This window comes from Symsagittifera roscoffensis, chromosome 6 (genome assembly GCF_963678635.1).
Source record: "Symsagittifera roscoffensis chromosome 6, txSymRosc1.1, whole genome shotgun sequence".
Classification (NCBI taxonomy): domain Eukaryota; kingdom Metazoa; phylum Xenacoelomorpha; order Acoela; family Convolutidae; genus Symsagittifera; species Symsagittifera roscoffensis.
Genome location: NC_087067.1, coordinates 37,347,648 through 37,363,863, shown reverse-complemented (window position 1 = coordinate 37,363,863; position 16,216 = coordinate 37,347,648). Strand labels below are relative to the sequence as shown.

The 16,216-nt window shown below is 34.2% G+C and overlaps 1 protein-coding gene across 1 annotated transcript in view; it reads right to left on the bottom strand.

The window, feature by feature from the left end:
• Positions 1–16,216, bottom strand: part of LOC134848716 (uncharacterized) — a 30,702-nt gene that overhangs the window by 13,486 nt on the left and 1,000 nt on the right. Inside the window, exons 2-8 of the mRNA XM_063866231.1 lie at positions 11,712–11,916; positions 11,190–11,295; positions 10,420–10,530; positions 5,351–5,635; positions 4,006–4,172; positions 3,485–3,590; positions 2,754–2,864 (exon numbers count right to left, since the gene is read on the bottom strand). Coding sequence (XP_063722301.1) covers positions 2,754–2,864; positions 3,485–3,590; positions 4,006–4,172; positions 5,351–5,635; positions 10,420–10,530; positions 11,190–11,295; positions 11,712–11,916 — 1,091 coding nt within the window. The remainder of the gene's footprint in view (positions 1–2,753; positions 2,865–3,484; positions 3,591–4,005; positions 4,173–5,350; positions 5,636–10,419; positions 10,531–11,189; positions 11,296–11,711; positions 11,917–16,216) is intronic.

Here is a 16,216-nt window from a genome sequence, read left to right as displayed (position 1 = left end):
GTGTTAGACGCCGAAGCAAAAAACTAACGCATGCTTCAATAAATAACTTGTGAGATCTAGAAAGGATTCATACCTAATCATCTCAACTCTTACTTTAAGTCAAAAAGAAAAAATCAGCTTTTTTTAACAATTGCTTCAACGTGCAAATTCCCGTATCTTAAGTATAAGCCCGCATTGGAGTTCGAGGCAACAAAATCCTCTTTTCATCCCTTATAATCGATTTTTTTTTCACTTTTGTGGACACTGACAATGAAACTAAATTATAATCGATTTTTTCCCACTTTACTGAGATGCGAGTTTTAACGCACATAAAGCCTTTTCTACGTTTTAAACTAAAGTTGGTTACGTTGGTTGCCTGTTGTTCAATTTAGTTTTTTTCTGACTACCTTCGGTAACTTTTTTTTTTTTTTTTGGGGAGGGGGGTTCAGTGGGCGGGATGAATTCAGGCGGGGGGGGGGGGGGGCGGTTGTTCAGGTGGTGGGGGTTGTTCAGGTGGGGGGAGGGCGTTCAGGTGGGGGAGGGGGGTGGAAGCAAAGGGGCAAACATTAGGGGGATTGAAGGGGAGCAAAGGGGCAAACGTTAGGGGTAAACATTGGTTAAGGGGAGAGCTTAACGGAATCTTTTTGCAATTTGAGCTTAGGTTTAGAAATGGATTAGGCAGTACACTCGCTTTGCAAAGTTCCCGCATAACTCACTTGATAAATGCAAAAATTCTTGCAATATTTTGCACGACGCGCGAAACAAAAATCAAGTGGAAAAAAAAACATTTTAATGTGATTTCCTAGTTATTATAAAATCCATTATAATGGATTCCAAATGCATTATAATGTATTTTGTTTTGGCGAGAAAAAATGGATTTAAATCCATTTTTAGTCCAATTTTATTGTCAGAACGTAACATGGGAATCAATTGTATTTACAACATTTTAGACCACGAAAATCCATTGTAATCGATTCGTTTTCACTTTTTTTTTAATGCGGGAGGCAACTATATATTCTAATTAGTGGTCAGTCATTACGCAGAATGGTCTACGAGCAGAACGGGACCAAGACCATAAAACAGAAAATATCAACTTTTATAAGCTAATCGGTATATTAATTATAAGAATAGTCAATATTACCAAAGAAACGACTAGTGTACGCATAATTTGAGAAAAAATCAATCAATAAAATAATGAAATTTTCCAATTCATGCATAATTTATTCATTTTCGTGTTATTATTGAAGATTATAATAATCGCTTTATCAATTGGCCTGTATAAAACAATAAAAGTCAATATTTTTCTGTTTTTCTGCTCTTGGACCCATTTTACACTTGGACCATTCTACTTTTTGCTCCGCCTCCATTCTAATTGTACAAGAGGCATATGAATCGGAAAAGACCAGTTTTTTCCCAAAAAATTTTACACCAAAAATTTGTCTGGTTAAGCGTTCCAGTTGTCATAAATATTTGCACATGCACTAATTAGCTCATGCAATCAGTACAGCGACATTTTGCAGTCAAGGGCAACTTGCAACAAAACACAACTAAATAAGTTAAAGGACAGCGACCACTCGCTAAGTTAGTAAATAAAGCGGTCTTGGTAAGTATCGAAAGCTCGTTCTGCTTCGCTCCGCTAAGCTTACTAGGCACGACTGATACATCAATCGCGTTCCAAGCAGTAATGTTTGGCGTTAGTGGTTTTTTAATCAAAAAGCTATATTTTGTTGCAAATGAAATAATGCGAGTTTGTTTTTTGTTGCGAGTCTTTTTTATTGCGAGTTGTCGTATTACGCATTCAATCACTGAATGCTCCAACGAAATTGTCGTTTAAGAGTCAAGGCTAAAATGCTTCTTTGCTTTTCCCCTCACTAGTGATTTTTTAGTTCAAAAATTCATTTCACCTGGTTTCATTGCAAAACAAAATGAAATTTTTTTTTTCATTTGTAGTCACATTTGCTCAGCGCATACTTAGTCAAAATGATTTCAAAGTCAAGTTAGAGAAAAGGAAAAGAGAAACCAATCGAGACAAATTGCTGTGCTGAAAAATACCCACAGCTGAAAAACCAGCAAAAAAATCATTGTCTATTTTCTTCACCCAATATCACAAAAACCTGAAATTAATGCTATGAATGATTTTACAAGATAAATATCAAATCAAATAAGTTTTTTATCACCCTATACACATGCTGCGTAAAGCGGTGGTGATAAGGTTACGACTCAGCCTATCAGTCGAAAGCTAAGATGCTCGAGGACCACCATAGCTCGTGAGCTCTTTTGCTAAATAGCTGGTCTCAATTGTTTTTGGAACTACTTCTGAGCCGGGTTGAATCACAGGTTTTGCAATAATAGCACGAAATATATCGCAAGTATATTCTCCGAAATTGGCAACTTTGACACCCTCATAACTTCACGAAAACTTTCACTGGTCAGAGATTTTTCTATTTGAGCTCAAAAAATTGATATTCTTATTCTTTAGATGGTATAAAAAGTTTCTTCATTAATGGCTAGTTAAAAATAGAACTTTGAAGGCTTTTTCAGAAAAATTTACGCGTCATCTACTAGAAATGAATGTCATAAAATATAGTACCGAAGTGTCTCCTTTTGGGTAGAGGGGTCAAAACCCTGAGAAGGAAGCGTCGAACCCACCTTCTAAATTTTTTTTGGAAATCTGGGATACTTGTGATTAAAGTGCATAATCAAATTGACTATCCAACAAAAAATTCAATTTTAAATGCTTTGTTAACTAGTCAATGAGAAAGACACACTCTTACCATGATGTAGTTGAGCATGGATTGTAAAACGTGTAAGCAGGCGGCATTGGCGGTCAGGTTCTTCAGAGTGGGACTCAACAGCAAGCCATTGTACTCCAGGTTAGTCAACAGCTGCAATAAAAACCCAAAACTTTTTTTATCTCGGCGATTTAAAACTAAAGAAAATGTTGTCAAAATCTTTGCTACATTAAAATATTTTCATCATGATACACATTGCTATGCCAATAATTTTGAAACTTTGAATTAATTTTGTAGTAACTTTGAAAAGCTGAAATTAATCGTCATCAAAGAAATAAGTTTCAATCATCGAAGATAAGGATTCCAAGAGAGGAAAACTGATTTGAGAAAAACTGATTTTGTCTGGGAAAAAATCTAGCAATCAGTCAAGCAGATACATGTATGGTAAATGGATCCCTGTAAATCTAAGTATGAAAGATGGCACTATCAGTTACATCAAAATGCTGTTTTTCTTGAGATTTTAGGGCACGCAATATTTTCATTGTATTTGTAAATATACTCAACTGGCAGGCCAATTTTCAATTTGTATGACAATTGGATTATGAAAACAAAAATTAACCATCCCAAAGGATCGAATAAGATAATCATATAGAAAGGCAATTTAATCAGCTGGCCAAACTCTATGACAACTGGACCATAGAAACAAGAACTATTATTAAAAAAAAATTTCTGAAATGGGGGACAGCAGACGAGTCATAACCACTTCTACATACCTCTTTGAAGAAGTCGACTAATGGTTCCATGGAGTGGAACTGAAGAGATAGAGCGAGGAGAGTGACTGCAATGTCATCAAACGCATGTGCACACACTTTGAACTCACTGCAAACAATAAGATAAGCTCAACAATTACTCAGCTTCTTCAAAATCTGCCTCTTGCAGAAAACTAAAGCAGTCAACAAACTCTAGACGACACTTAGGATGTGGCGTCTAAGATTCGATGGCATTTTAAGGGTTTTTGAGAGCTCTACTACGCACTGAGAACTGATTGATTAATGAACCATCGATCATTTTATACGAGCAGTAAGAAAACTACACAAGAAACAAAACTGGTTCCAGAGTCAAAGATGCGCAAAACTTTATGAAATAAATGACTCCGAATGTTTTTATTTCCGTTAATTTGTTTTGAAAATTGGAAAACCTTGAAATAATTCTCTACATATCTCACAGTCGTAGCAGATTTGTGGGAGGGAGAAAAAACGATCGAGCCAAACAGCAAAATAAAATGAAAACTAACTCCAGCTCTTGTCTAACAATGGACAGTTGTTCTTTGACTGCCGTTTCAACCACTTCTAAAGACACTTCTCTGCATTTCAAACTCCTCTCTTGCTCCTGCTGTTCCTTATTGGATACTGATAATGACGTCACTCCTACGACATCATCTCTCTCTGTTGCTTCGAGTTGCTTTTGAATTTTTCTTTTTTTGTTTGATATTCGTTGTTTGAAAACAACTGTTGTCGACCGACTATGCTTAAGTTACGAACTTTTTACGCGTTTGTGTAGTTTTATCATCTCCACGTACAAAAACCGACATTTGCATAACATAGTTAAAAAAATCTGCTCGTATTAGGACGAAAACTTGAATGCCCAGACTGCTTTTTAACGTCTAGGAAAAAAATGTTGATAATTTTTTCAAATATTTTTTTTTGCAAATTTTCAATCCATTTGCTACGTAAAGTACAAAATTATGTATATAGCGTCTATTAACGTATAAATTAGCCCAAATAATTTTTTCAACTCAAAAACGAATTTTTTGAGCGGGTTTTGTCGCCGCTTACGCGTTTTTAGCACGGAATAATCATGCGTAAATATCTTTTTAAAATTTGAGTGCAGAAAGGACTGAATTTTTTTTTCTCGTCATATAGAAACTCAACATATCAAAATTGACTGACTAAAAGTTTTCAAATAATCGAGCACAAATAATCTGCAAATTCTTCTACATGGTTGTTTCACTATGGCAACTAAACTAGTCTTGCCACATAGCTTTTGCCGCTTCCGTTAGTCCATCGCTTTTTCAAGTTCCAAATTATGTTTAATTGTTTTCAACTGATGGTTTCAGATAAAATATTGCAAACACCATTAGGGTGGAATCCCTCATGTGCGAAGGAGCGAATGCGCAAAAATAAAAATCAGCCGATCAGGTTTCAGTATTCTAAATTTTGGAAAGAAAACGAGAAAATCTGAAATAAATTAAGCATTTCCATGGATTTAAAATTGATATTGACCGAATATAAAACGGCAGAAATTTACTTTTACTGACCGCCGCCGAATTGGAACAAATTTTATATGTCAAGGGTTTCGTTATGAAAAATGCAAAATATTGCTTCATTTAATTTATTTCAATTGAATGGAAGATGATTCTTTTAAAAAATTGCCTTTCGGCTTATTTTATTTTCGGCCCTTTGCCCACGAGTTTTTTGCGCATGAGAATAGCCCCCCACGATTAGCACTTAAAATCAAATGAATCATAGCTAGTTCTAATTAAAGATTGCAATTATTCCAATTTTGAATAGTTTTCTGGAACGTTTTGAAATCTAGAAAACATTCTGCGCACACTTTTGATTCACATAGCAATTTATTACCTTCCGGATTGCGTTTATCTCCTGTTCACACGCATTGATCATCCCCATAAGCTCCGCAATCAGATCCTCCCCACTGGTCTTCTCCTGCCCCTGCCACATCTCATAATAGCCACACTCGGTCAGCCAGTTGCTAGTCTGCTGCTCATAGAAAGAGGACGTCACAGAGGGGGCTATGGAATGAGGGCCTGCACTGATGAAGGAGCCACGTGATTGGCTGGATGGACGCGAGTGATATGGTTGGTTGTTTATATTGTGCACATCGCACCAGGTTTTGAATGTCTCGTCCTGAAATTATCAAATAAAAAAGTCGATTTTTGAGAAATACATTCGTCTTTCATTGAGAACCTTTTCTGCCTTTCGATAAAAGTGCGTGCTGATTAGTTCGAGTACTGTTAGTGATTTGATTTCATCTTACTATTAAGGAGAGTTAATATAAAAATAACCTGCAAATTTTGAGCTAGTTCCGACACTGTTTAAGAAATTGGGCAATGATTCCAACCCAAAAAAAAACACAGGAAAGAAGGTTCTGTTCTGGAAACCGCGAAACAACCTACCTTTTCCTGTTCTGGACTCGATTTTAAAACTGCTCAAATCACTTCTACCACGCCACTGCATATCATTGGTTTTTTCTATACCATTTAAATATATCGAGATGCCTTGAGTGAGAAATGAAAATCTCTTTCAACCAGGATTTTTTCTTGTTAAGTTTTGATGTTTAGAAGGACTCATCAGCTTAGACCAAATAAACTGAGAATAGAGTATGAAAAAAGAAATTTTGTAAGATATCAGTAACTACATCGCTCTAAGCAGTTCGATATTTCCTGTCAGTTTTTGTGCCAAACTAAAGAAACGTTGTGATTTTTTAGTTTGGCCAGTTTGTAGCGTTTTCGTGCCAAACTAATACTTTCTACATATCTAAATTGAGTGTACAAAATTCCGCATTTTAATTGACTGATCTTGAACAGCATTTTTGAGAATAAAAATTATCTAAGCCATGCCTTCAGTCTGACTTTTCTCAATGGCGCTCAAAGAAAATTTTAGTTCCAAATCTCATAACATTTTCTAAATTCTAATTTTTAAAGGTACTAAACTCTGGTTAAATGATTTTGATAAAATTGCGGTACCCCAAAAAACGTTTAGTCACAAAATAGCCAGCTGCCCATAGACTGATCTCCAATAGATGATCTTCGCTGAACATGTAATACTCATTGAAATACAACGATGATTCATCAATAAAAAGTGAACAAAAATCAATTCTTTGCTATAATAAATTTGCTTCAAATTGTGCAAAAATCCAACAATATAGATAACTTATCACTGAATAAGCATCAATTTGATCAAGCGCAGAAGGTAATACAACCTGTTGCAGCGCCGCCGAGAACTTTCCATTAAGTACAATCTTCTAGGTACACTGAGTACTATTGGTTAAGCTATGTACCATGTAACCAGAAAAAAGTTATGAAAAAATTGTTGCAGTTTTTAGATCTAGGCAATAATATGAATTTTCCCAAAAAAAGTCAGGCTTTGCTTTAATGTATTCCCATTTCAATCAATTTTTTTTTGCTATTTTCGTTATGTTGAAATACCAAAACAATATATCGCGCGAAAACAAAATATCACTTGAAAAACATAAGTTTTTATTTGGAACCTAATTAGTAAATCAATAAGCAACAAAACATTTATAAACCACAGCGCTACATCATTGAAAAAATCACAGATTCATCGTTGAATAATTCATAAATAGTTTATCGGTAGCTCATTACCGAAAAACATTTGTCGATGAGCCAAAAACTATCATCGGTTATAAAAAAAAATTAGAGCGAATGAGTTAAATAACACCAAATCATTGTTGATTAACTACGGAATGTCCGACAGGGTGTGTTCAATTAAACAAAAAAGAGAAACTAAGAAATTCGGGTGTTACGTGCATGATGCCATCAAAAGCAACCAGCCAAAAATTAAACAAGTTGTTTAACCGGTCAATTTATTTTCGAAAAAATTCTGAGCAATTAGCATGCTTCAATTCAACTTGAAATAAAATGGAGTTCAAATTTGCTTGCCACGCATATATATTTTGCGTAAAAACTTTAGCAATTAAAAATAATCTCAGAAATTTGCGTAAACTAGTCCAAGCTGAGCCCCCAAATCTTCTCCGAAAAAGATAGCAGGCAAATATGTGCTTGAGTTTGAACCTAGCTAGTTGATATAACCATCGGAGTCTAACAGTTTTTTGTTGAAAATTATGATTTCGGTGACCAAATGTAGTCTGATGAAAAACAGCCCCAATTCATATTTATTTGTTACTTTATTCAAAACACCTAGCAACAAGTGTTAGACGCCGAAGCAAAAAACTAACGCATGCTTCAATAAATAATTTGTGAGATCTAGAAAGGATTCATACCTAATCATCTCAACTCTTACTTTAAGTCAAAAAGAAAAAATCAGCTTTTTTTAACAATTGCTTCAACGTGCAAATTCCCGTATCTTAAGTATAAGCCCGCATTGGAGTTCGAGGCAACAAAATCCTCTTTTCATCCCTTATAATCGATTTTTTTTTTCACTTTTGTGGACACTGACAATGAAACTAAATTATAATCGATTTTTTCCCACTTTACTGAGATGCGAGTTTTAACGCACATAAAGCCTTTTCTACGTTTTAAACTAAAGTTGGTTACGTTGGTTGCCTGTTGTTCAATTTAGTTTTTTTCTGACTACCTTCGGTAACTTTTTTTTTTTTTTTGGGGAGGGGGGTTCAGTGGGCGGGATGAATTCAGGCGGGGGGGGGCGGTTGTTCAGGTGGTGGGGGTTGTTCAGGTGGGGGGAGGGCGTTCAGGTGGGGGAGGGGGGTGAAAGCAAAGGGGCAAACATTAGGGGGATTGAAGGGGAGCAAAGGGGCAAACGTTAGGGGTAAACATTGGTTAAGGGGAGAGCTTAACGGAATCTTTTTGCAATTTGAGCTTAGGTTTAGAAATGGATTAGGCAGTACACTCGCTTTGCAAAGTTCCCGCATAACTCACTTGATAAATGCAAAAATTCTTGCAATATTTTGCACGCGAAACAAAAATCAAGTGGAAAAAAAACATTTTAATGTGATTTCCTAGTTATTATAAAATCCATTATAATGGATTCCAAATGCATTATAATGTATTTTGTTTTGGCGAGAAAAAATGGATTTAAATCCATTTTTAGTCCAATTTTATTGTCAGAACGTAACATGGGAATCAATTGTATTTACAACATTTTAGACCACGAAAATCCATTGTAATCGATTCGTTTTCACTTTTTTTTTAATGCGGGAGGCAACTATATGTTCTAATTAGTGGTCAGTCATTACGCAGAATGGTCTACGAGCAGAACGGGACCAAGACCATAAAACAGAAAATATCAACTTTTATAAGCTAATCGGTATATTAATTATAAGAATAGTCAATATTACCAAAGAAACGACTAGTGTACGCATAATTTGAGAAAAAATCAATCAATAAAATAATGAAATTTTCCAATTCATGCATAATTTATTCATTTTCGTGTTATTATTGAAGATTATAATAATCGCTTTATCAATTGGCCTGTATAAAACAATAAAAGTCAATATTTTTCTGTTTTTCTGCTCTTGGACCCATTTTACACTTGGACCATTCTACTTTTTGCTCCGCCTCCATTCTAATTGTACAAGAGGCATATGAATCGGAAAAGACCAGTTTTTTCCCAAAAAATTTTACACCAAAAATTTGTCTGGTTAAGCGTTCCAGTTGTCATAAATATTTGCACATGCACTAATTAGCTCATGCAATCAGTACAGCGACATTTTGCAGTCAAGGGCAACTTGCAACAAAACACAACTAAATAAGTTAAAGGACAGCGACCACTCGCTAAGTTAGTAAATAAAGCGGTCTTGGTAAGTATCGAAAGCTCGTTCTGCTTCGCTCCGCTAAGCTTACTAGGCACGACTGATACATCAATCGCGTTCCAAGCAGTAATGTTTGGCGTTAGTGGTTTTTTAATCAAAAAGCTATATTTTGTTGCAAATGAAATAATGCGAGTTTGTTTTTTGTTGCGAGTCTTTTTTATTGCGAGTTGTCGTATTACGCATTCAATCACTGAATGCTCCAACGAAATTGTCGTTTAAGAGTCAAGGCTAAAATGCTTCTTTGCTTTTCCCCTCACTAGTGATTTTTTAGTTCAAAAATTCATTTCACCTGGTTTCATTGCAAAACAAAATGAAATTTTTTTTTTCATTTGTAGTCACATTTGCTCAGCGCATACTTAGTCAAAATGATTTCAAAGTCAAGTTAGAGAAAAGGAAAAGAGAAACCAATCGAGACAAATTGCTGTGCTGAAAAATACCCACAGCTGAAAAACCAGCAAAAAAATCATTGTCTATTTTCTTCACCCAATATCACAAAAACCTGAAATTAATGCTATGAATGATTTTACAAGATAAATATCAAATCAAATAAGTTTTTTATCACCCTATACACATGCTGCGTAAAGCGGTGGTGATAAGGTTACGACTCAGCCTATCAGTCGAAAGCTAAGATGCTCGAGGACCACCATAGCTCGTGAGCTCTTTTGCTAAATAGCTGGTCTCAATTGTTTTTGGAACTACTTCTGAGCCGGGTTGAATCACAGGTTTTGCAATAATAGCACGAAATATATCGCAAGTATATTCTCCGAAATTGGCAACTTTGACACCCTCATAACTTCACGAAAACTTTCACTGGTCAGAGATTTTTCTATTTGAGCTCAAAAAATTGATATTCTTATTCTTTAGATGGTATAAAAAGTTTCTTCATTAATGGCTAGTTAAAAATAGAACTTTGAAGGCTTTTTCAGAAAAATTTACGCGTCATCTACTAGAAATGAATGTCATAAAATATAGTACCGAAGTGTCTCCTTTTGGGTAGAGGGGTCAAAACCCTGAGAAGGAAGCGTCGAACCCACCTTCTAAATTTTTTTTGGAAAACTGGGATACTTGTGATTAAAGTGCATAATCAAATTGACTATCCAACAAAAAATTCAATTTTAAATGCTTTGTTAACTAGTCAATGAGAAAGACACACTCTTACCATGATGTAGTTGAGCATGGATTGTAAAACGTGTAAGCAGGCGGCATTGGCGGTCAGGTTCTTCAGAGTGGGACTCAACAGCAAGCCATTGTACTCCAGGTTAGTCAACAGCTGCAATAAAAACCCAAAACTTTTTTTATCTCGGCGATTTAAAACTCATCAAGAAAATGTTGTCAAAATCTTTGCTCCAATAAAATATTTTCACCATGATATACATTGCTATGCCAATAATTTTGAAACTTTGAATTAATTTTGTAGTAACTTTGAAAATTTGAAATATATCATCATCAAAGAAATAAGTTTCAATCATCGAAGACAAGGATTCCAAGAGAGGAAAACTGATTAGAGCAAAAACTGATTTGAGAAAAACTGATTTGAGAAAAACTGATTTTGTCTGTGAAAAAATCTTGCAATCAGTCAAAAAGGTACATATATGGTAAATGGGTCCCTTTAAATGTAAGTATGAAAGATTTCAGTTACATTAAAATGCTGTTTTTCTTGAGATTTTAGGGCACGCAAATTTTTCATTGTATTTGTGCCCCAAAACTGGCAGGCCAATTTTCAATTTACGTGACAATTGAATTATGAAAACAAAAATCAACCATCCCAAAACTGATCGAATAAGATAATCATATAGAAGTGCTATGAAAACAAAAGGCAAATTAATCAGCTGGTCAAATTCATTGACAACTGGGCCATGGAAACAAGAACTATTATAAAAAAAATTCCTGGTGGGGGACAGCAGACGAGTCATAATCACTTCTACATACCTCTTTGAAGAAGTCGACTAATGGTTCCATGGAGTGGAACTGAAGAGATAGAGCGAGGAGTGTGACTGCAATGTCATCAGACGCATGTGCACACACTTTGAACTCACTGCAAACAATAAGATAAGCTCAACAATTACTCTGCTTGTTCAAAATCTGCCTTTTGCAGAAAACTAATGCAGTCAACAAATTCTAGACGACACTTAGGATGTGGCGTCTAAGATTAGATGGCATTTTTAGGGTTTCTGAGAGCTCTTTTACGCTCTGAGAACTGATTGATTAATGAACCATCGAATATTTTAATACGAGCAGTAAGAAAACTACCCAAGAAACAAAACTGGTTCCAGAATCAAAGATGCGCAGAACTTTATGAAATAAATGACTCCGAAAGTTTTTACTTCCGTTAATTTGTTTAGAAAAATGGAAAACCTTGAAATAATATTCTACATATCTCACAGTCGTAGCAGATTTGTGGGAGGGAGAAAAAACGATCAAGCCAAACAGTATAATAAAATGAAAACTAACTCCAGCTCCTGTCTAACAATGGACAGTTGTTCTTTAATTGCCGTTTCAACCACTTCTAAAGACACTTCTCTGCATTTCAAACTCCTCTCTTGCTCCTGCTGTTCCTTATTGGATACTGATAATGACGTCACTCCTACGTCATCGTCTCTCTCTGCGTCTGATTTGTAGCCAAGGTCGGAGTATGAAAACTTGACTGGCTTCCATTCTGGAGAAAAAAAATTTGCTCTTTAATTAATTTTAAGTACGATTTCAAGAAAACGTGGCAAAAAATCTGGACTAAAAATCAAAAGAGTCCCGGTCGCTGAACAAATAGCACAAAATCTTATTGCACTCGCTTATCAATTTTTAGTAACAAAAAGACAAACAGTTGCTGTGCAGGTAGCATAGAATGTTTTTACCTCGCTAGTTTGTATAACAAAATTTGGAAGAAAAAAAATAAGAAAAAAGAATAATAAAAAGTTGTTTTTAACTTTTTGAAACATTTATTATATTACTTTAAACTTTATTGTTTTTATTTTAGTTAATGAGCGGAGACTGAATTGCCTAATAAACCAAAAAAAAGAAAACAAATGAAATTTTGACTAAATTCAAGACGAGTTAGATTGGAAGCTCACTTTAAAATTCCAGTCTGAAAACTAATTAGTCTGAAAAACAAGAACATAGCAAATAGACATTTGGAAAAGAATCAATGAATGCAAGTAAACAGAAAAAAAACTGCCTTGTTTTTTTAAAATCTCAACTTGCGAATTTTACAGAAAAAAATTAGATGCCCTTCAATTTTTCGATTTTCTAGAAATATTTATGATCAACATTTTTGGTAAAATTATCAAATTAACCCAACTTCACTTTTGAAACTAGAAGATGATCACGTGTTTCGTGACCTTTACACTTTTGCTGTTCAATGGTTAATTTTGTCTTGCCTTTAGTGGATGTTGCTTTCCTCTAAACAAAGGATATAAGCTGGACTTAAAAAAAATCAAGTCAAACCGCAAAAAAGTAAAATAGAGACTGAACATACAGTAAAACTTTTCCTGATTCTAAATTCCGTTATTTTAAGTTAAAAAATAAGGACAAACAAGCCTTAGATTTCTATCACTTCAAACTGAGTCTATACTATTTTTTTAAATTTTGATTTTAAGTTTCAAGTTATTTGAATTTAACTCCGTATTATAGAACACATTTCTTAGGAATGCTTTTCCGCCGGCAAACTTAAATCTTTTAACTTGCCATTATTGACAAATTTTTGTACATAGAGGCAAAGCGAAGCTTTGCAATCTTTGCAATGCAACAAAATTATAAAAAACACAAGAAGTCGAAAAAAAAATTAAAATTTATAAAAAAATACAATAAAAGGATAACCAAAATTTTAAATTTCTCGAAATGTCTCGATAGAAACTATTTTCAGTCAAAATCCCAAAATCTTGAATATTAAATTAGCAACAGAGCAAAACTTACAAAGAGTCAACAAAGTCGACAATCTTCGAGCAAACACAAGTTGATACGAAAAAAAAATGATTATTTAAAAAAAAATCTTCAAGTTGTAAGCCCCATACTACCATGAACAACACTTAAACTTGCAACTATAACGAAACTTGCTTACCGCAGAGTAAAAATCAGTAAAACAGCCGACAGACTTTAAGCAGACAACAGTTGCACCGAAAAAAAATTGATTTTAAGAAAAAAATTAAAAACCTTCAAGTTCTTCGCTGAAACTAGAATGAACAACACTTGCACTGGCAATAAAAGAAAAGTTGATTTCAGCAGAAGCAAAGTCCCAGATATAGCAATTTAAAATAAAAAATTATATCGGACGAACGAAAATCCGACAAATCAATTTTAACCGAATAATTTTTTCCATTGCATGCAAACTGAAAAAAAACGACGTCAAGTCGAGATGCGAATCCTAGACCTTAGGCTGGAAAGGCAACAGTTTTACCCCTAGGCCAATTAATAATGAAACTGAACGATGTTAAGGTTCAATATTATAAACACGGGCAAAGCGATACCACAAAAACTGCATTGCAAGCTAGCAGGTTTGTAATGAAGGTTTATTTGCAAAAAAAACACGTCCAGAAACACATTCATTAGCGTCTAATGAAATTTCAAAAATAAATATTGAGCAAAAATTAAATTTTTGTCGTGAAAAACTTTCAACTTTAAATAATATTATGAAATTTTCAACGTTTTGTTCCAACCGGAGCAAAGCATGCAAATTATTTTTCACTCAAACGAGCCAAAATTAGGTTAGTATGCCGATAAAATAGAAGCCAAAATCATTAAAGCCGAAAAAATTTACAGCAAAAAACGAAAAAGAAAGTAAACGATGTCAAAGCTAGTAGAATTAAAGATTGAAAGAGTAAATGAAAACATAAAAAGCAACAAAACGGAAACTGCATAAAGCAAAAAATTCTAAGATGTGGCAACTAAGTCGACAAAATTCAAGCAGACAAATAATAAAGCGACAAATTTTCTGAAACTGAATATTTCTCGTTTAAAAAAAACAGTCCCTATTCAGATTCCCACCCAGGACTTTTGTTGTCACAAGCGTATTCGTTACCTCCAGACTAAGTCTTCCACATTTGTCTAAAAATTTGAATTCATTGTGAATTAGGACACCAAAAGATTCAAGTAACCCTGTTAAACAAATAGTTAATCCAAAAAAGGCTATTCGAAAGCTTAATCATCCGAAGGTCATTGAAAACCTGAGTGTAAAGCTCACACAACTATATTTCATAGCAGCCATTTTTTGTTAGTTATCGGTCTTTGAAAGTTGCCTTGTTGACCAATTTGGAACAAGTAATGCACGATTTCATTCGTCCTCTGAAAGCACCAGGGGCGATTTAAATCAATTTGGTTTCAATTGAGATATGCGATTTGGTTTATCAGACTTATTTAATTCATATTCAGATTTAAAAAACAAATCATATTGTAGTTAGCATAGCATCGATCGACTGTACTTAATAACAGTTGATCAATAACACGAGCAATCGATTTGTTTGATTGTTTCAATGATAAAAAATTGCAATAAAACTGATACTTTTTTTGCAAACTAGGCATAGAATTTTTGGAGGAAATAACCTTTTCGATTTGCTTTTTTTCCAGAAACTTTTTTGTTCCTCGCTTGACTACACCTTTCCATTTTTTTGCCATTTTTTGTTCGTTGAAAAGTAATGAAAAATTTTTCTGTCGACTTATTTTCGCATTCAGACCAAATCCTTACCTATTCTCAATTGAATAAACCGAACCTGCGGTTTGTCAGGGCAATCATTTTTTGGCCTAATTTTGGATTATTTAATGGTCAATTTGCGCAATGAATCTTTTTGAAGTTTGCATAGCATCGATTGAATGAGTTAAGAAGAGTCAATCGATGACACGAACACTTAAACAATACGAGCTGGTATTAATTACTGTAAAATACTACCTGAAAACTGGTTTTAGCAAACTGATTATTTAAAATTTAGATAGCGAAGTTCAAGTGCAATATGCAGGTCAAAATTGCTACAAAAAAGTTATTGCTTGATCGTATTTGTTTATTCCGTAATCGTTTTTTTTTCGAAAGATACCAGTGACTTAGTTAAGTCTGACAATAACCGAGTCTAGGTGTCTAAAAACAATTTTTCTCGTCATCGAAACACTTCAGGTTTCTTATTGGAAAAAAATATCTTTTTCTAAGTTATTCTAGTAACCGCAAACGTTCGACCATTTGCAGGGAAAACATTACGCAAATTAGCAAAGCCAAAGATATCAAAAACAATTTTCTAATATTTGATTAAATACAAAGACTGATGTACTGTAATATACAACAAGGATAGCCGGTTGCTGTGCCAGTAGCTTCAAAGTTTCTGACCACAACGATAGAAAACTATTGCATTTATTTTGTTTTTTGATCAAATTGTCGTTTTTATCCGTGGTTAGACAAGTCGAAATGAAAAAAGCCTAGAAATTAGGCATATCCGATATTAATAGTAAATTGGGCACACTCGACACCAAATCTTTAAAAGAACCAAAAGTTGAAAGATAAACAATAAAAACCAAAAAAAATCCTGTTTATATCAATCAAATTTCTGCAACATTTTTTAAATTGAAATCTTTGTTTTTTTTTCGTTTGCATGAAAGCGCTAATAAACCATTAAAAACTTCCTAGCCTAAAAATAAATTCTCGCGGCTTCAATAAAAGCTTATTCTGCTATTGAAAGCCTGCTCCGTTGCCTTATTTGCTGAAAATTAGCCAAAAAATCAATAAATCAAACCGTTTTTTTTCTGCTCTTTTATGGAACACCACTGAGAAGGCTTTGATATGGCATATCAATCAATCCATTCTTGCTTTTCGTGGTACGCAATTTTCCGTGGAAAAAAACCATAGCCAACTTTTTTTGCTAAATTTAATTAATTTAGAGAAAACTTGATCAATAGTTAAATTATTTATTCCTTATTCCGCTGCCAAATCTGAAAACTAAATCACAAATTCGAAACTAGGAGTTGATTACGTTTTTTGTTTGATAGTG